Source organism: Staurois parvus, unplaced genomic scaffold, assembly GCF_062004578.1.
Source record: "Staurois parvus isolate SC_StPar_1 unplaced genomic scaffold, SC_StPar_1.0 ptg000354l, whole genome shotgun sequence".
Lineage (NCBI taxonomy): Eukaryota > Metazoa > Chordata > Amphibia > Anura > Ranidae > Staurois > Staurois parvus.
Genome location: NW_028318150.1, coordinates 2828251 through 2849994, shown reverse-complemented (window position 1 = coordinate 2849994; position 21744 = coordinate 2828251). Strand labels below are relative to the sequence as shown.

Sequence of the window (21744 nt, the reverse complement as noted above, 5' to 3'; positions counted from 1 at the left end):
TAGGCATTTTGTTTCATACCTGCCCACATTGTTGCAAGGTGTGCCCAGCTTGTCGATAAGTATTTGATCCCCTGCTGATTTTGAATGTTTGCCCACTCACAAAGAAATGATCAGGCTAAAAATGGAATGGTAGGTGTATTGTAACACAGAGACAGAATAGCAACAAAAAATTCAAAATAAATGCATGTCTAACAAATTATGCACTGATTTGCATGTTCATGAAGGAAATAAGTATTTGATCCCCTATCATTCAGCAGAATTTCTGGCTGCCAGGTGTCTTTCATACAGGTAACAAGCTGAGATTAGAAGCAGTCTCTGAAAGGGAGTGCTGCTAATCTCATTTTGTTACCTGTATAAAAGACTCCTGTCCACAGGACCAATCAAACAATCAGATTCCAAATTCTCCACCATGGCAAAGATCAAAGAGCTGTCCAAGGATGTCAGGGACAAGATTGTAGACCTACACAAGGCTGGACTGGGCTTCCAAACTATCGCCAAGCAGCTTGGTGAGAAGGTGGCAACAGTTGGTGCAATCATTCGCAAATGGAAGAAACACAAAACAACTGTCAGTCTCCCTAGGTCTGGTGCGCCATACAAGATCTCACCATGTGGAGTGTCAATGATCATGAGAACAGTGAGGAATCATCCCAGAACTACACGTGAGGATCTTGGCAATGATCTCCAGGCAGCTGGGACCACAGTCACCAAGAAAACAATTGGTAACACACTACGCCGACAAGGATTGAAATCCTGCAGTGCCCGCAAGGTCCCTCTGCTCAAGAAAGCACATGTCCAGGCCCATCTGAAGTTTGCCACTGAACATCTGAATAATGCAGAGGAGAACTGGCTAAAGTGTTGTGGTCAGATGAGACCAAAATCGAGCTCTTTGGCATCAACTCAACTCGCTGTGTTTGGAGGAGCAGGAATGCTGCCTATGACCCCAAGAACACCATCCCAACTGTCAAACGTGGTGGAAATATTCTGCTTTGGGGGTGTTTTTCTGCTAAGGGGACAGGACAACTGCACCACATCAAAGGGATGATGAATGGGGCAATGTACTGTCAAATCTTGAGTGATAACCTTCTTCCCTCAGCCAGGGCATTGAAAATGGGTCGTGGATGGGTGTTCCAGCATGACAATGACCCAAAACACATGGCCAAGGCAACAAAGGAGTGGCTCAAGAAGAAGCACATTAAGGTCCTGGAGTGGCCTAGCCAGTCTCCAGACCTTAATCAAATTAAATATCTGTGGAGGGAGCTGAAAGCTCGAGTTGCCAAACATCAGCCACCAAACCTTAATGATTTGGAGAGGATCTGCCAAGAGGAGTAGACCAAAATCCCTTCTGAGATGTGTGCAAACCTGGTGGCCAACTACAAGAAACATCTGACCTCTGTGATTGCCTACAAGGGATTTGCCACCTAGTACTACGTCATGTTTTGTGAAGGGGATCAAATACTTATTTCCCTCATGAACATGCAAAGCAGTGCATAATTTGTATAGACATGCATTTCTTTTGAATTTTTTGTTGCTATTCTGTCTCTCAGTGATACAATACACCTACCATTCGATTTTTAGAGTGATCATTTTTTTGTGAGTGGGCAAACATTCAAAATCAGCAGGGGATTCCTTCACTGTATGTTACAGATGCCCATGCATTTGGGTTCTTAGGACAGATTTTGAAAACACTGACTTTTATACACACTATAAACCAGCAATACATGGGTCTGTGGACTTCCTCTTCTTCAAAGTCTTTTCTTTAATGAAAACATTTTCAGTTATTTCCATTTGGGAATCCTCTGGCTGGAGCAATTGTTCTGCAACTCCCAACCACTTAAATTTGCCAGGGCAGGGAGAGTTCTGTTAGTGTATAATTAAACTGTTTCTTCTCTGATCTTTCAGGCCACCCTGTGTTCAATGAAAAGCTGCATGCGAGCCCTTGTAGCCCAATTAAAATCAGAAAGTGAAGATCTTCAGCAGGTAACTTACCTAGCACATATATTAATATTTAATGTTTTAAATGTTTATATGTCCTCCCTAGTCATCCTGCTCTCAGCAATTTTGCTTACCTGGTTTATTACAATTTTTTGTTCATTACTGCTCTTTTGTGCAATTCTGAGGTAAGCCATGCTCTGTTTCATGTTCTAACTGTTAACTTAGGATCATATCTATTAGTGAAGCTAACTAATGTGTACAAAAAAAAGTTTATATCAAATGATGTAGTGGAATAGGAATTGGGATTTTTGTCTTTTTCAATTTAAGCAAAATGATTAGCAATGAGCATTTGTCATTTTAAAACACGTTCTAAATATTAAAACTATTAATGGCAGATGTATATCAATCTAAATGTGTAACAGATACTCAGGTAATCTGGAATAGTGTTAAAGATGTCTGCTGTATTGTGCTGCAGGTCATTGCAAGCGTGCTTAGAAATTTATCCTGGAGAGCAGATGTAAACAGCAAAAAGACACTGCGTGAAGTTGGGAGTGTAAAAGCATTAACAGAATGTGCACTGGACGTAAAAAAGGTAAAAACTGGTTGTGTGCATGATGGTCACAATTTATTCCCGTATTCTGGGTTTTCATCTCTTAGGATCACTACTACTTTCAATAGCATAGTTATTGAGGCCTTTTGCAAGAATGAAGAAAACTGATGTGTAAGGGAAGATTTGATTGCTACAGGTAAATTAATTTCCAGGATTCTGTGATAAATAGCTTCCATGTACAAATGTACTTATTCTAGTCTTTTGCTGAAGTCACAAATTTGGCTGAATGCTCTGTTGAGCCAATGTACAGTAATTTTATAATGGTGAGGAGTGGTACCTGTTGTATTTTACAACACTTTGGAGTTGATTTACCCCAACTGGAGAGTGCAAATCTGGCATAGCTATGCATGGTAGCCAATCATCTTCTAAACTCAGGTGGTTCTATTAAACTTTGACTAAAAAAACCTGGAAACTGATTGATTTCTACGCAGAGCTGCACCAGATTTTACACACTCCAGTCTTAGTAAATCAGCCCCTTAGGGTCATAGACAGTGGTCCTAATTTATTGCTGAAGGTTGGTTTTGAAACTTATGAGCTATGATTGTGATATATCTTTAAAGAAAATATTTGTTTTTCTTTAAATTGATAGGAGTCCACCCTGAAGAGTGTACTAAGTGCCTTGTGGAACCTGTCTGCACACTGCACAGAGAACAAAGCTGACATATGTTCTGTTGACGGGGCGCTGGCTTTTCTGGTTGGCACATTAACTTACAGAAGCCAGACAAATACACTAGCTATCATAGAGAGTGGAGGCGGAATATTGCGAAATGTGTCCAGCCTAATTGCCACTAATGAAGACCACAGGTTGGTATTTTTTGCCATGTTAATATGTAAATAAAATATATTGTGAGAAATGTATGTTGAAAACAGGCTCCACAAAAAATAGTCAACTCACTTTGCTTTTTCAAGAAAGGATAGACTCCTTGGCTGTTATTGTGCAAAATGATTTATATGTCACTAATGCAGGCCATAGATGGGTCGAAAATCGGCCGATTTTTCTTTTAAAAAAACGAAAAATTGGTCTTTCATGCGGCCGACGTTACCAGCAACGGTAAAAAAAATCGGCCGATTTTCATCCCGTCTACAGCCGGCAAAAAGTGTCCCTGCAGAGAGCTCCGCTATTTCTCTGACAGTTCCTTGACATTTATAGCGGTTGCAACAATGTATCTATTTGTATCCATTTAGGATGCAGATGTTTTTATTCGGAAACAAATAAATACATTGTTGCAACCGCTTTCAAGGAACTGTCAGAAGAAATAGCGGAGCTCTCTGCAGGGACACTTTTTGCCGGACTGGAATTCCTCTTCTTCTTCATCCTCTTCATCTTCTTCATCCTCTTCTTCATCTTCATCTTCTTCATCCTCTTCTTCATCTTCATCTTCTTCATCCTCTTCTTCATCTTCCTCTTCTTCATCTTCCTCTTCTTCATCTTCCTCTTCTTCATCTTCCTCTTCTTCATCTTCTTCTTCTTCCTCATCTTCCTCTTCATCCTCTTCTTCTTCCTCTTCATCCTCTTCTTCTTCTTTTTCTTCCTCTTCTTCTTCTTCTTCATCCTCTTCTTCTTCTTCTTCATCCTCTTCTTCTTCTTCTTCATCCTCTTCTTCTTCATCCTCTTCTTCTTCATCCTCTTCTTCATCTTCTACTTCTTCTTCTTCATCATCCTCTTCTTCTTCTTCATCCTCTTCTTCTTCTTCTTGCAGGTCACTGCTCATGCGCAGATTTTTTTATCGGTAAAATATCGGCCGATTTGCCCATCATTGCCGTGAAAATCGGCCGATTTTTTTCCAACTTTACCAATAAAAGAAATCTGCCAAAATACCGAAAAACGACAGAACATTTAGCCCACTAACGATCCGAAAAATCGGCCGATTTTCGACCCATCTATGGCCTGCATAAGGCATAACACTTAAGAGAAGGAATCACAATGAACAGCCAAACCACCTTACATACAATATTCTCCATTTCTTTCCCAGTAAATGTTTAAAGTGGTTGTAAACCTCAGACATGAAATATGAACAAAACATATTCCTCTATAGTATTTGCTTGTTCCAGTGCACAGTACTATGTGTCTTTTCTGTCCTCTGCCTCATTGCTTTGCTATAAGCATGAGTCACTTCTGACGAGTTTTCCTGAAACCAAGAGAAAAAAGGTGACGGGAGAGCACAGCCTGTGATTGACAACCACAGTTCTGTTGCTGTGTGAAAGAGGGTGTGTCCCTTCCCTTCAATAAGCTCTCAGAGCTCTTCTCACTGATGTCAATTCTCCACACCTTGCTTTTCAGAGCAGAGAGATCCTGTGTAAATTCTGCACTTTAAATGGATGTAGGGGAAAGATTGCTGTAGATAAACTGGCACAACTTATGTAGGAGAAATTTTCATCTCCGTGTGTCACAGTCACTTCACTGGGTATGCAAGGGTTTATAACCACTTTATTTGTAATTGCACAGCGGGGATAATAAAAGCATGTTTTTTTTTTTTCCTAAATTAAATTCGTCATGGACAAGAATTACAGTTTTTGCTTTGTGTGTCATAAATGAGCACCTTGTTCTTCTTTTTTTTTTTTTTTTTTTTTTACTCTGAATTTAGCTGATTTGTAGTAAAGAACTTTAGATACCTGGAAAATATTTTATTGATATACTGAGGCTCATTTATCTTGCGGGTAATGCAAAGCAAAGAAATTAACTTCAGGCCGGATTTGCATGTTTCAGCAGTATATCCACTTTTCATTTTACTGTTTTATTTTTATTAGTGAGCCTTATTCTGTTGTGTACTATGTGTGTTTATTATATATTTTTTTTTTTTTTAGTTTGAAACTTTTTATTGTAATGAATTTAAGTCAGGACAAAAATGGTAATCTTTTTTCCCAGAGATCACTCATTGCAGCAGCCATGAGGATCACTCATTTTCTAGCCAGAAAAATAAGGGCATCTGGGTTTATATTACTATTTTTTAATCCATAGTCTCTTGCCTGATGCAATTGTATACTCTATTCATGTCGTTACAATAAATAATGCATTGTTCAGGAATTTATTTCCTCTAGTTGACACTTACGTCGTTTCTCATTTTAGGCAAATCCTGAGGGAGAACAACTGCTTGCAGACACTACTACAGCACTTAAAATCACATAGCTTGACTATTGTCAGCAATGCTTGTGGCACTTTATGGAATTTATCTGCTCGAAATGCCAAGGATCAAGAGGCTCTCTGGGACATGGGTGCTGTCAGTATGCTCAAAAACCTCATCCATTCAAAGCACAAAATGATAGCAATGGGCAGTGCAGCAGCCTTACGGAATCTAATGGCAAACAGACCTGCTAAATATAAAGATGCCAATATCATGTCTCCTGGATCCAGTGTTCCATCACTTCATGTTCGAAAACAGAAAGCCTTGGAAGCAGAACTTGATGCGCAACACCTATCTGAGACATTTGATAACATTGATAACTTAAGTCCCAAAACATCACATCGCAATAAGCAGAGACATAAGCAAAATTTGTACAGTGAATATGTTTTGGACTCAAGTAGACATGATGACTCCATTTGCCGGTCAGATAACTTCAACCCTGGCAACTTAACTGTGCTGTCACCATACATAAATGCAACAGTGCTCCCAGCACCTTCTAGGCAAGCTGGTGACAGCAGCAGAGCAGAAAAGGACAGAGAACGCCCTGGCCTAAATAACTATCATACTAACAGCGATGGAAGTTCTACCAAGCGCATAGGACTCCAGCTGTCAACTACTGCTCAAATCTCGAAAGTTATGGATGAAGTATCAAGTATTCACCTATCTCAAGAGGACAGAAATTCAGGATCTTCTTCAGATACTCACAATGCATCGGATGAAAGAACTGCTACCAGAAAGACACCTAACCATTCCCATACAAATCTCTATAATTTTTCCAAAGGGGAAAACTCTAACAGAGGATGTCCCGTGTCATATATGAAAAGCATGGAGTATAAAATGTCCTCAAATGATAGCTTAAATAGTGTTAGCAGCACTGATGGCTATGGAAAGCGTGGCCAAGTTAAACCATCTGTTGAGTCATATTCTGAAGATGATGAGAGTAAATTTTGTAATTATGGACAGTACCCAGCAGGTCTAGCTCATAAAATACACAGTGCTAATCACATGGATGATAATGATACTGAACTTGACACTCCAATAAATTATAGTCTCAAATATTCAGATGAGCAATTAAATTCTGGAAGACAAAGCCCGACTCAAAATGACAGATGGGCAAGACCCAAACATATTGTGGATAATGAAATGAAACAAAATGAACAAAGACAGACTAGAAGTCCCAAAACACCTTTTACTGCATTCACAGAAAACAAAGATGAGAAACACAAAAAATTTCCCTCTCATTTATCACAGACAGAAAATTCCTCACCATATCGTACTAGGGTGGCAAACGCCCAAGGTGACCAGATCCGAACAAATTCTACTATCGTAATGAATCAGAAGTCTAGCAAATCTCATTGTCAGGTTGATGACTTTGATGATGACAAAACAACCAACTTCAGTGAGCGTTATTCTGAGGAAGAACAGCAAGAAGATGAAGATGACAGGCAAGTCAATTTCAGCATGGCAAATTACAACCAAGAAGAACACCATGTTGAGCAGCCCATTGATTACAGTAGAAAGTATCCTCCTGAGGTTCCATCCACAACGCAAAAACCTTCATTTTCTTTTTCAAAGATTTCTTCCAAACAAAGAGCTAAGAAAGATCATGTGACATCCAACAGCAATACACCAACTCCGTCACCCAACACAAACAGACAAAATCAACTTCATCCTAATTCTGCTCAAGCTCGAAGTGGTCAAAACAGGCAAAAACAAACCACAAGTAAACCTCCATCAATAAATCAAGAAACGATTCAGACCTACTGCGTTGAAGATACACCTATATGTTTTTCACGTTGCAGTTCTTTGTCATCTTTGTCTTCTGCTGAAGATGAAATTGAGGGGCGTGAAAGAGTATCCCAGGGAACAGATGGAAATAATTCACTTCAGATAACTGAACTTAAGGATAGTAGAGATTCTACTACTAAGGAAGGCGTGACAAATGAATCTCGTTCCACATCACACCATATACGAACAAAAACTAGCAGATTGCATACTTCAAACTTGTCTCCTTCAGACCCTTCAAGGCACAAGTCTGTAGAATTCTCCTCAGGTGCTAAATCGCCCTCAAAAAGTGGTGCTCAGACACCGAAGAGCCCCCCAGAACATTACGTTCAGGAAACTCCTTTAATGTTCAGCAGGTGCACTTCTGTAAGTTCTCTTGATAGTTTTGAGAGCCATTCAATAGCTAGCTCTGTGCAGAGTGAGCCATGCAGTGGTATGGTTAGTGGTGTTATAAGTCCTAGTGATCTTCCTGACAGCCCAGGACAAACAATGCCTCCAAGCAGAAGTAAAACTCCCCCTCCACCTCAGGTAGTACAAAGCAAGAGAGATGTAAACAAAGCTAAATTAGCAGCTGGCACAGAGGAAAGAGACTCTGCTACAAAACAGACTACTGTGCATGCAGCAGTTCAGAGGGTGCAGGTGCTTCAAGAAGCAGATACCTTATTGCATTTTGCCACAGAGAGCACACCAGATGGATTTTCATGTGCCTCAAGCCTTAGTGCTCTTAGTCTTGATGAACCTTATATTCCAAAAGATGTAGAACTTAAAATCATGCCCCCTGTTTTTGAAAATGATCAAGGGAATGAAGCAGAGTCAGACAAGTCTAAAGCATCCACTGTTCATCAAGAGTCAAAAGAAGACCGGCAAGCAGAGCCAGAGAAGGATATATTAGATGATACAGATGATGACATTGATATATTAGAGGAGTGTATAATATCAGCTATGCCTACAAAATCCTCCAGGAAAAACAAGAAAACTTCACAACCCCCTGCCTCTAAAACTGCACCACCTACAGCTAGAAAACCAAGCCAGCTGCCAGTCTATAAACTACTTCCCCCTCAAAACAGACTACAGGCTCAAAAACATGTCAGTTTCACCCATGCCGATGATATGCCTAGAGTCTACTGTGTCGAAGGCACACCAATAAATTTTTCTACAGCAACATCTCTCAGTGACCTCACCATAGAATCCCCACCAAATGAGCTGGCAACTAATGATCAAGCAAATGCACCACCTGTGCCTACACATTTTGAAAAAAGAGACACAATTCCAACTGAAGGAAGAAGTACAGATGACACAGAAATTGGTAAAAATGCAAGCACCAGTGCATTAAGGCATGATGAAGACAAAACAGAAGAAGGGGATATTCTTGCAGAATGCATACATTCAGCAATGCCCAAAGGGAAAAGTCACAAACCATATAGAGTTAAAAAGATAATGGATCAGATTAATCATACCAGTGGAAACACTACCTCAAATAAAAAGAATTCCCAAGAAACTGAAAAGAAGCCCACCTCTCCAGTGAAACCTATTCCACAGCTAACTGGACCTGCAAAGAAGAACGCTGAACACAAAATGAGCCTAGGACCAGAAAAACCTTACTGTGAAGCAAAAAAGCAAAATGTAAGAAGCCAGTCCACAAATAAGCTTTCCAACAACGAAGAGCGTGTAAAAGGAAGTTTTGCATTTGATTCTCCACACCACTATACACCAATAGAGGGCACACCATACTGCTTCTCAAGGAATGATTCACTCAGTTCATTAGACTTTGATGAGGATGATGTTGACCTTTCAAAAGAAAAAGAAGAGCTACGAAAAGAAAAAGTAGCAGATGCAAGAAAAGCAAATAAAAGTCCTCCATCGAATCAAACAGGACAGGGGCAGTCAAGTCATAAGATTCCAGCAAGCAGAGCTTCACCTAAGTCACTGTTGCAAAAACAAGCCTCATTTCCTCCTGCATCTAAATCTGTTCAAGATAGGGGAGCAGCCTGTGATGAGAAAATGCAGAATTTTGCCATTGAAAACACACCTGTATGCTTTTCTCGCAATTCATCTCTAAGTTCTCTAAGTGACATTGACCAAGAGAACAACAACAAAGAAATTGAGGTAACAAAAGAAAATGAACCTGCTGACTCAGATATGGCATTGCGTAGACCTCAAACATCAGGTTATGCACCAAAATCATTCCATGTTGAAGATACTCCTGTCTGCTTTTCTAGAAACAGTTCTCTGAGTTCTTTAAGCATTGATTCTGAAGATGATTTGCTTCAGGAATGCATAACTTCAGCAATGCCAAAGAAGAAAAAACCTCCCAAAGTTAAGAATGAAGGCGAGAAGGCCCGTTCAAATAGCATTGGTGGAATACTTGCTGAGGAACCCGATCTTACACTAGATTTAAGAGATCTGCAAAGCCCTGATTCTGAAAATGCCTTTTCTCCAGATTCAGAAAACTTTGACTGGAAAGCCATTCAGGAAGGTGCAAACTCAATTGTTAGCCGCATACATCAAGCAGCTGCTGCAGTTTCTTTGTCTCGGCAAGGCTCATCAGACTCTGATTCAATTCTTTCACTAAAATCTGGTATTTCCTTGGGCTCCCCTTTCCATCTTACTCCTGACAAGGAAGAAAAGCCCATTACCATAAACAAAGGACCAAGAATTTTAAAACCTGGAGAGAAAAGTTTAATAGAAAATAAGAAAACTGAGGAAGAATCTAAAGGCATCAAGGGAGGAAAGAAAGTTTATAAAAGCATGATTACGGGAAAATCCCGCTCCAGCTCTGACTTTTCAAGCCAGTGTAAACAGTCAGTACAATCAAATACCCCCTCAATTTCACGTGGGAGAACAATGATACATATACCTGGTGTCCGTGCTAGTTCTCCTAGCACAAGTCCTGTTTCAAAAAAAGTTCCTGTTATGAAAAATACATCATCAAAATGTTCCAATGACATTACCACAAATTCTCCTAGGGGACAAAAGCAATTTAAATCTGAATCTGTTTACAGTAGCAAACCGTCTACTACACCAGGAGGACCAAATAAGGGTAGCTCTAGATCAGGTTCAAGAGACTCTACTCCTGCAAGGCCATCTCCTCAACCATTAAGTAGGCCTTTGCAGTCACCTGGTCGTAGTTCTATTTCACCAGGCAGGAGTGGAATAAACCCTCCCAACAAATTCTCCCAGTTGCCAAGAACATCTTCTCCCAGTACAGCATCCACCAAGTCCTCAGGCTCAGGTAGAATGTCCTATACATCACCAGGTAGACAGTTAAGCCAGCAGAACCTAAGTAAACAGCCCACAAGCAATCTACCTAAAGCCCCTAGCGGTATTCCAAGAAGCGAGTCCGCATCAAAGGGTTTAAATCAGAACACAAACAATGCTGGATCCGGTAAGAAAGCAGAACTGTCTAGAATGTCATCAACAAAGTCCAGTGGAAGTGAGTCAGATAGGTCAGAAAGGCCTGCTTTAGTACGGCAGTCAACATTTATTAAGGAAGCACCTAGTCCAACATTAAGAAGGAAATTGGAGGAGTCTGCATCTTTTGAATCTTTATCCTCTTCATCAAGAGCAGACTCCCCTACACGATCTCAATCTCAAACACCGGCTTTGAGCCCATCCCTTCCTGATATGTCTTTATCAGCTCATCCTGTACAAGCTGGAGGTTGGCGGAAAATGCCCCCAAACTTGAATGTTCCTTCAGAGCACAGTGACCTCAGAAAACGTCATGATATTGGTCGGTCACATTCTGAGTCACCATCCAGGCTTCCAATTACTCGAACAGGTACATGGAAACGCGAGCATAGTAAACATTCATCATCCCTTCCTCGTGTAAGTACTTGGAGGAGAACAGGAAGCTCATCTTCAATTTTGTCTGCTTCTTCTGAATCTAGTGAGAAAGCAAAGAGCGAAGATGAAAGGCAGCCACCGTGTTCCTTTCCTGGGCATAAATCGAGCACAGACTGTCCGCCATCTGCAAAAGGAACTTGGCGAAAGATAAAGGAGAGTGAAATCCTTGAAACGTCAAGCATTGGTTCCATTAATATTCTTGCAGAGTCTAACAGTACACTAGAAAGTAAAACCGTATTCCAGATGGCACCAGCTGTCTCCAAAACAGAAGATGTATGGGTAAGAATTGAGGACTGCCCGATCAATAACCCTAGATCAGGCAGAACTCCTACTGGGAATTCTCCCCCAGTTATTGACAATATATCAGAGCAGGGAGAAAATGATGAGACAGTAAGGGACTACCAAGGAAGGCATAATTCAGGGAATGGGAATGGGACTGTCTTGGAAAATAGGCAGAAATCTTTTATTAAATTGGATGGTTTGGATCCAAAGGGGGCTGACCCAAAACCTGTAATAAACAGTCAGCCCACAGGGCAAGAGACTAATGAAAATTCAGTTCCAGAGCGTACACCATTTAGTTCAAGTAGCTCAAGCAAACACAGCTCACCAAGTGGAACTGTTGCCGCACGTGTCACTCCATTTAACTATAATCCTAGTCCCAGGAAAAGTAATGCAGATGGTAGCACATCTCGGCCATCTCAGATTCCAACTCCAGTGACTACAAACTCAAAAAAAAGGGACTCAAAAAATGAAGCCACAGACTCTAGTGGCTCTCAAAGCCCCAAAAGACATTCTGGCTCTTACCTTGTAACTTCTGTTTGAAAAAATTCACGGCAGTTGTTTTAAGGAATCCCTGGTGTACAATTTTTATCTGTCCATGTATATTCAAAAATACACAAAAAAGTATAAAAAAAAAATATCTGTAAATATATTTGATTTTGATGAGGGTTGTTCAGGAAGCCATAATTCATAAAATTGTTTTCACTTACTTTACAATATGGGCACAATTTGAACAAATATGATAGATACAGATGGCATTTCTGCTTAAGAAAAAAACACATACTTTTACTAACAAAAAAAAATCACTAATCCTCCCTCCCTGTCACTCCTGAACTAAATTATATTATGCCCTCCACCAACCTTCCACTCCAGCTGCCTAACTAGCTCAAGAAGATGTCTACATTCTGCTCCTCTTTAACTCTGGCAACAGTGAGCACCTATAGACTTGAATAGAGCCATCTTGCCATGACGTGAGATAGGGAGGGCTTACTGCTTAGATATGGCCAATGTTAACCAAGTGCAGCTTGGAGCAGGATGCAGCAGTCTTCTAGAGATAAGTAGACGGCAGGGCGTCTAGTATAGTTTAGTTCAGCAGAACAAGGGAAAGGTTAGGTTAATATACCTTTTAGTAAATGTATGCTTGTTGTTTAAAAGGCAACTCTGCTTGAAGTGGATAGCTAGAGGTACATGTGAATGTAGTGTGAATAAAAACATCACAACTGTATCCTCATTCCACTTCCTTCAAATGTGTCATAACCTAATACCAAAAATGTAGTATACTGCAGCTTACTACTGCTTGGCTGCATTTGTTTTCTTCTTTCAAGCCTTTTTTGCTTTATTTTCTTCTGGTAGTTCTGCATAAAACACACTTCCTGTCCCTAGGTGGTTGCATAACTCTTCCACTATATCTATTGAGGCAACCATGGTTATTGCCCTAGGCTGACCCCCTGATATAGACTATCTCATATCTCTTCATCTCTATAATGGGGCAGTGCATGTGGTCGATTATAGGATAACTAGGATGGAAAATACCTTCTATGAAGCTCACAGGAAGTGACAAGGATGCTGCATTTTTGACAAGATCAACAGGTAATTTTCTTGGCTTGAAAAAAAAACAAATGCAGCCAGTCCATCTAAATATAAACTGCAATAATTAGCATTTTTGGTTTTGGGTTTAGTCATTATTTAAAGTCCAATTTGAAGAGCTTCATTAACTTTGCATTTAAGATTTTTTTTTTTTGGTCAGTAGATAGAAAACGGAGCTGTAAGCTACCAGAACCTGGTAAGGTTTGGCACACAAGTTTTAAAGCGGAACTAAACCCATCAGTTTAAAGCTGAATTAAACCTAAAAAAAACCCCACACTGGTAATAATAATATGACAGAAGAAACCCTGTTGGTCTCTTCTGTCATAACCCTTCTCTCTGCCTGTTAGTTTGTGTACCCTAAGTTGCACATGTACTGCTCCGCGTACATTTACAGCACGGCTGTGTGTATGTGTAGGAGTGATGTCATCGTGGCCCAGAAAACCAAACAGCCGAAGAATCGGAACCCAGAACGAAGCCTAGAAGATGATGGCAGTGCCTGTGACTGACTGGAGCCCTGGAAGGACCACTAGCCAGGTAAGTCTTCCATAATGTGCTAACATGCTGTGCATACTAGCACGTTGAGGCTAAAAGTTCCTGGGGCCCAATTTATTTATTTTTCTAACAGAGGTTTAATTCCGCTTTGACTATTTTCAAAACCGGTACACTCAAGGCATGCCATGAATAACTGTCACAGCTTCCTTGCCTGTACAGGATAGGACAGTTTCATTTCGCTTTAACCTACAGATGAATGAAAAGGAGGCTCTGAAGTCACACATCCTTCTCCATGAATCTGCTCTTAGTGGAGCTGCCTTCTGACATTTTCAGTACCAGAAAATGCTCACAAATGTTTGGCACTGAAAGGATTTTTGAAATTCATTTCATATTAATAATAAATTGATATCCTTGAGGAACATGACCAACACCTTCACATCAGGGACAAAGTGTTAACACACAATATACATTTGTAGTGTTTTTGAATACAGGTTTCTTATCATGCTGCTGTTAAACGTACAGCAATGTGACTGCTACTGAAAGCCTTTTCTTTTTTTTTCTCTTCTCCCCTGGCCTGCCTTTCTTCGTGTCCGATCTGACAGTCCATTTTCAGAAGTACTGTGATATCATGAGATGCATAGGTACAGTAGATCTGGTGTAACAATCTACACAATGTATTTCTCTACAACAATAAGGAAATCAGTGTTGCAGTTAGATCGTGTCCAAGAGTATTCTTGGTGTCAGTTATCAGACTGGACATAGTTTGTTTTTTTTTTTCTGTTTTTTTTCTTAGTGCTATGCTAAGTGTTGTATATTCTGGTATTTGAGGTGAGATGACTGCTCTTTTATGAATGAGACAAAGTCTGAATAACCGAACTGAACATTTCTGAATAAATTATTACTGTATGTAAATTCATAATTGTGTTTTTATTGTGAAATGTAAAAAACAAAAAAAAAAAAGTTGTGTGGCATGCAGAATTTCTCAATGGGAATGGGGCTGCAAATTTTTACCTTGCTTTTTGTTCCTTAGGCATAGGAGCTTCATTTTATTACACTTATGGCATTTATTAACTCATTGCAAGGTTTAGTTGCCAATTAAAATCTTGAGAATGAGTTTCTTTGGTGTAATAAGATCAGCTCTGAGAGCTCAAACATTTTCTTCCTGCCAAAATCCACGACGACACATCTCTGCCATAGATTTTTTTGTTTTGTTTTGTAGCAGTAAATAACAGGAATATAGTTATTTACAGGGTTCAGTTTTGCAAGCTTTGTACACAGATATTTTGTTTTTTTGCTTGCTATAAGTAATGTAAATCCTTTTTTTATCACATAGCTGATTTTTTTTCATGTAGTTGTGATTACAGAAAGAGCTATTAATTTATTGAATTTTTAAACTAAGTCTGCACTCTTTTAATTCCCCTCCCCCTCCTTCCTTGTTCATTCTCAACAGTCAGAGCACTGCAAAGCAGTTTCAGTACATGGATCATACAGATAACCTGCACACTCTTCCACACTGTGTGTATCTTTGTTGAAAAAAGTGAACTAGTTTGTATAAGCAAGATGGGAATAATGTATTTCTGGATGGTTGTGGATATTTCTAATTTAAACACTAACTTTTTTCTTGTCAAAGCAGTTTATCTATGCGTGACTGAGAAGATTTTATGACTTTTTGCAATAAAACGTAAAAACTACAATGTGTGAGCCTAATAAATGTGTCTGAATTACTTTTACATCATTTGTAGCTTACTAAAGGCTTTTTGATTATGAAAAAGGCAGTTTGCAACAATAACCGGTGAAAGTTGATCTTTGTTAAACTATATGTATAAAAAAAAATTATAAATACCTTTTTTTCCCCCTTTTTTTTTTTTTTTTAAATAAATGATCGCATAACCTCCTTTTTCAGCTACAAAAGGAACTCAGGAAAAACAAGAGAAACAGCAGCACATCCCAGGGAATGGCCGGGGGGGGGGGGGAGTGGGGGGTTTAAACATAAGTGTGATCAATGGAGGAGAGCAGGCTGATTTGCCATTACAGCCAGAAGACTGACCATGCTGTGCTCTCATGCCTGGCTTAACATATTCTTTAATACATCTATTAGACAGCAGTATGAGCTGTCATAACACTTTGCAGCTATATTAGATAAACCATTGAGCTTTGTGCATACATTGAGAAGGTCTTGTGTGCAGTGAGAGCAAGGTTACTTTCGCTGAAATTGCATGCCAAATGACCAACATACTCCTACATATAGTCAGCAGTTATATTCAAATCTAAACTGTTCCTGTAAAATATTGGTTATAGAGGGGATATCTTCCCTCATGTGGATACATATATTAACCACTTGACCACTGTTTTACCCCGTTCATGACCAGGGCATTTCTTGCTATTGAGCACTGTGCTACTTTAACCACTTAAGGACCGCCCTATAGTACATTTACTGCTGCAGGGCAGACTCTGTGCGCAGGATCACGTATATATACATGATTCTGCATTTCCAGGTAGGGGGCGCGTGCCCTACCTGCGCTGCCGATTGTGGCCCCTTGTGTCAATCACTGGGTTCTGGCTGGTGATTATCCGCCGGCGCCCGATGATTACGGGCGATCACCGTCAGGGAGGAGGGCTGCATTGTTTACCAACAGCTCTCCTCCCTGTCAGTTTGGGCACGCTGCTTTGGATGGGTGAGCAGAGCCATCCAGAGCAGTGTGCTTACAGTGAAGTGCGCACAGCCCGCCCCCTAGCAAAACACTCCCATTACACAGTTAACCCTTTGATTGCCCCTCATGTTAACCTATTCCTGCCCAGTGCCATTAGTACAGTGTCAGTGCTTTTATTTTAACACTGATCACTGTATTGGTGTCACTGGGGACGTCAGTGACACCAAGTCAGTTTCCCCCAGTGCCAGAATGCGCGTCGCAGTCCTGCTATAAGTCGCTGATCGCCGCCATAAGTCGCTGATCGCCATTAGTATTAAAAAAAAAAAATCCAGCATCTATACCGCCATTTGTAAACGCTATAACTTTCACGTAAACCAATTCATTTACACGTATTTGGAGTTTTCTTTTTAGCAAAGACATGCTGCAGAATACATTTTGGCCTATATTTACAGGTGAAACTCAAAAAATTAGAATATCGTGCAAAAGTTCATTTATTGCAATAATGCAACGTAAAAAGTGAAACTAATATATGAGATAGACTCATTACATGCAAAGCCAGATAGTTCAAGCTGTGATTTGTCATAATTGTGATGATTATGGCTTACAGCTCATGAATACCCCAAATCCACAATCTCAGAAAATTTGAATATTGTGAAAAGGTGCAATATTCTCGGCTCAAAGTGTCCCACTCTAATCAGCTGATTAAGCCATAACACCTGCAAAGGGTTCCTGAGCCTTTAAATGGTCTCTCAGTCTGGTTCAGTAGGAATCACAATCATGGGAAAGAATGCTGACCTGACAGTTGTGCAGAAAACCATCATTGGCACCCTCCATAAGGAGGGAAAGTCTCAAAAGGTAATTGCAAAAGAAGTTGGATGTTCCCAAAGTGCTATATCAAAGCACATTAATAGAAAGTTATGTGGAAGGGAAAAGTGTGGAAGAAAAAGGTGCACAAGCAGCAGGGATGACCGCAGCCTGGAGAGGATTGTCAGGAAAAGGCCATTCAAAAGTGTTGGGGACTTTCACAAAGAGTGGACTGAGGCTTGAGTCAGTGCATCAAGAGCCACCACACACAGACGGATCCTGGACATGGGCTTCAAATGTATTCCTCTTTTCAAACCGCTCCTAAACAACAAACGTCAGAAGCATCTTACCTGGGCTAAAGAAAAAGACCTGGTCTGTTGCTCAATGGTCCAAAGTCCTCTTTTCTGATGAGAGCAACTTTTGCATCTCATTTGGAAACCAAGGACCCACAGTATGGAGGAAGAATGGAGAGGTACACACTGCAAGATGCTTGAAGTCCAGTGTGAAGTTTCCACAGTCTGTGTTGATTTGGGGAGCCATGTCATCTGCTGGTGTTGGTCCACTGTGCTTCATTAAGTCCAGGGTCAGCGCAGCTGTCTACCAGGAGATTTTGGAGCACTTCATGCTTCCTTCCGCAGACGAGCTTTATGGGGATGCTGACTTCATTTTCCAGCAGGACTTTGCACCTGGCCACACTGCCAAAAGCACCAAACCCTGGTTCAGTGACTGTGGGATTACTGTGCTTGATTGGCCAGCAAACTCGCCTGACCTGAACCTGCATTGCCAAGAGAAAGATGAGAGACATGAGACCGAACAATGCAGAAGAGCTGAAGGCTGCTATTGAAGCATCCTGGTCTTCCATAACACCTCAGCAGTGCCACAGGGTGATAGCTTCCATGCCACGCTGCATTGAGGCAGTAATTGCTGCAAAAGGGGCCCAAACCAAGTACTGAGTACATATGCATGTTTATACTTTTCAGAGGTCCGATATTGTTCTATGTACAATCCTTGTTTTATTGATTGCATGTAATATTCTAATTTTCTGAGATTGTGGATTTGAGGTTTTCATGAGCTGTAAGCCATAATCATCACAATTATGACAAATCACGGCTTGAACTATCTTGCTTTGCATGTAATGAGTCTATCTCATATATTAGTTTCACCTTTTAAGTTGCATTACTGAAATAAATGAACTTTTGCACGATATTCTAATTTTTCGAGTTTCACCTGTATGACAAAATTAGATTTTGTAATTTTTTTTACTGGACATATTTAATAGCAGAAGTCCAAAATATTGTTTTTTTTCTTAAAATTGTCGGTCTTTTATTTATTTTTTATATATATAGCGCAAAAAATTTAAACCGCACAGGCGATCAAATACCACCAAAAGAAAGCTCAATTAGTGAGGAAAAAAGGACGCAAATTTCATTTTGGTGCAGCGTTGCATGACCTCGCAATTGTCAGTTAAAATATTCAGCACCGTAACGCAAACTGCTTCTTAAACTGCTTCTGGACCGCCCTATACCAGAAATACTGCTACAGGGCGGCACGGGTACGCAAAATCACGTATATATACATGATTCGCACTCCCGTGATTCTCACGCCCCTCCCAGATAGCGTCAGATTGCCCATCAGTAAACCAGTAATCACATTTAACCCCTTGATTGCCAGGAACACGCTCATACACAATAAACCTCCATTGCTAGTATAGTGTCTGAACGGATCAATATCTTTGATCAGATCAGCACTAGACCAGCGTTCACATTAGTATAGCGTCCCCAAAAACATAGCGTTAGCGTGATCAGCCCTGGCACCTGCCAGCACCTGCATTTAGCCCCTACGCTTACCCCCCCCCCCCCAGCAAGTGCAGTGTCCGTAGGTCTTTGTCACTTGATACATTGCACACAAATCCGCAGTGTTCGCAGAATCAGGCCTGATCTCTGCTAGCACTTGCCGGTAAATTTTGATGACTCTCATATGCAGTAGAGTGCCAGTACTAGTGTTGCTCTACTTTTTGGTGAACTGGCAAGCACCAGCGGCTTAGTACATCCTGGTCTTTCACATACTAGCACTGCAGTATCACTTGGTGACGTAGCTAATCCCATAAGTGCATTGTGGATCAAAGCAATTTATATGCACAACAATTTATCACCGCCAACCCAAATTTAAACCTTGCCAGACCATTCGCATGGAAACCCATTACGGTTTCCAAATTTAATTATTTTGGGGGTTTAACCCTCAACATGGGCATTACTAAAAAAAAAATGAATTGTGGTTGTATTTGTCCACAGGCCCGATTCATCATATGCCTGTGTTCTCTGTTGCCATGGCCAGGCATAGATATGAGAGTATAATGTGTTTTATGCATTTCAACAACCATACACTCTGTCGTCCTCGGGGTGACCCTGAATTTGACTGGCTCCACAAAATTCGGCCCCTCGTAAATCACCTTAACCAAAAGTTTGCAGATGTCTATACTCCCCAGCAAAACATCTGCGTTGATGAGTCCCTCATTAATTTTTCTGGCCACCTTGCATTCACACAATTTCTCCCCAGCAAGCGTGCCAGATATGGGGTCAAAATGTATAAGACCTGTGAGAGGGCAACAGGTTATACATATAAGTTTTGGATTTACGAGGGAAAAGATAGTCACATGGAGCCGCCCGGATGCCCAGACTACATGGGGAATACTGGCAAGATAGTTTGGGACTTGGTGTCATCCTTTTTCCATACGGAGTACCACTTATACGTGGACAATTTTTATTCAAGCGTGCCACTATTTAAGACATTTGTAAAATCTTGGAATTGGCGCATGTGGCACCGTGCGACCTAATGTGTGCCCACCATTAGAAGTGGGTGGATGCAGGGCGGTATATTCTAATGGTGGGCCTACCGCACACTTTCTGGCAGAGATTTCTTCTCTTTTTTTCATTCAGCCCACAGGCTACATACAAAACAAAAAAGAAAAGAAAATAGCATATATACCAAACAAGGACCAGCAACGTACTGGTACATCACTGGACTTTGGTTATAACAGGATGATGCCTACAGCTGCAGGCATCATCCTGGTATCGATTTTCTCAGACGGCGATCAGCTTTCATGTAAAAGCAATCCTAGTGGCTAGCTGCAAGATTGCTTTTACAAGCAGCAGGAGATGATGCCCCCCCCTCCTCCGCTGCCTTTCACTGCCTTTTTGGGCAGTTCCGTGCCATCGGGGGAACCTGAGAATGCAGCCGGTGTCTCTGCCAGCTGACCATAGAGCTGATTGGAGACCGGAATGGTGTCAATCATCTCTTTAGTCTAAGAAATCGGAAGCTACGTGCATTTCATCACTTCAGTTTTGCAGGATATAAACCGCGCCATTTGTAAATTGGGAAATCATCTGATCACACCGATCTTGGTGAGATTAGATAATGGAAGGGCAGAGGACCCCAGATTTCTCAAAAAAGAATACATGTCAATGCCTATTGTAGTCACGGGATATTTGCATTCCCTGTGATAGCATTAAAAGTGATAAAAAAGGGGATTCTATTCTTTCTTGGATTCAGGCCTTGTATTCTTCTCCTTCGGCCTCCGTCAAATACGCTGGGTATTTTTCAGATCCCTTTCCTATTGGGCAAGGGACGAGACAGGGTTGCCCCCTGTCCCCAGCGCTCTTTGTCCTGGCGCTTGAGCCGTTGGCTTTGGCGCTTCGGACCGATTGCAATGTATCGGGGGTTCCTTACGCGGGACAGGAATTCAAACTGAACCTTTTTGCGGATGATGCCCTCCTGACTCTTACTAACCCCCTGACGACGCTTCCTAATTTGCAACAGGTTCTTGAGCGCTTCTCCTTGATTTCGGGTCTCCGTATCAACTTGGATAAGACTGTCGCCCTCAATATTACTTTGGCTTCAGATTTGGTTTCGCGCCTACAATCCCACTTCCCTTACAAATGGGCTTCCTCTTCTCTTGAATACTTAGGCATTCGCTTGACCCCCACTTATGACTCCTTGTTTGCTGCGAATTACTATCCATTGCTTAGCTCTCTATCCTCTCTTATGCATTCTTGGCAATTTCCGCACCTGTCTTGGATAGGATGGGTTAATTCGGTGAAAATGACCATCTTGCCGAAATTGTTGTATTATTTTCGCACACTCCCGGTGCGGGTTCCCCCTCATTTTCTTCGGTTGCTTCAGGCGAAGTTAATGCGTTTTATCTGGGCCGATAAGCACCCCAGAGTATCCAAAAGTACGCTTTTTGCCCATAGACTTCAGGGTGGTCTTGGGGTGCCTAATGTGACTAAGTATTATCAAGCGAGCCAGATTGCCCCGCTGTCTATGTTGCACGCCTCTTCCGACGTCCCCCTCTGGGTCCTGTTGGAACTACCTAATTGTGCCCCTATCGCACTGTCGACGCTTCTATGGCTTCCCCCTGCCCTGCGCCCTATGGCACTGAGTCCGATGTTACTTCATGGCCTACAAGTTTGGGACTCGGTACGTTACTCTGGTGGTCTGATGTCACCTTTTCTGCCTTTGCTCCCAATTATTAACAACCCTCTTTTCCCGCCGGGTTTGGATCACCCAGGGGCGTTTTCTTGGTGGGTGACTAATGGTTTTTCGCAGGTGCGACACTTTTTGATTTTTCGGTCCTTTCCCA

The 21744-nt window shown here is 41.2% G+C and overlaps 1 protein-coding gene across 1 annotated transcript in view; it reads left to right on the top strand.

The window, feature by feature from the left end:
• APC (APC regulator of Wnt signaling pathway) overlaps positions 1–15344 on the top strand; it is a 153912-nt gene extending 138568 nt beyond the window's left edge. The window contains exons 13-16 of the mRNA XM_089684736.1: positions 1900–1977; positions 2408–2524; positions 3132–3346; positions 5610–15344. Coding sequence (XP_089540862.1) covers positions 1900–1977; positions 2408–2524; positions 3132–3346; positions 5610–12114 — 6915 coding nt within the window. The 3' untranslated portion in view covers positions 12115–15344. The remainder of the gene's footprint in view (positions 1–1899; positions 1978–2407; positions 2525–3131; positions 3347–5609) is intronic.
• Positions 15345–21744: the final 6400 nt, after the last annotated feature.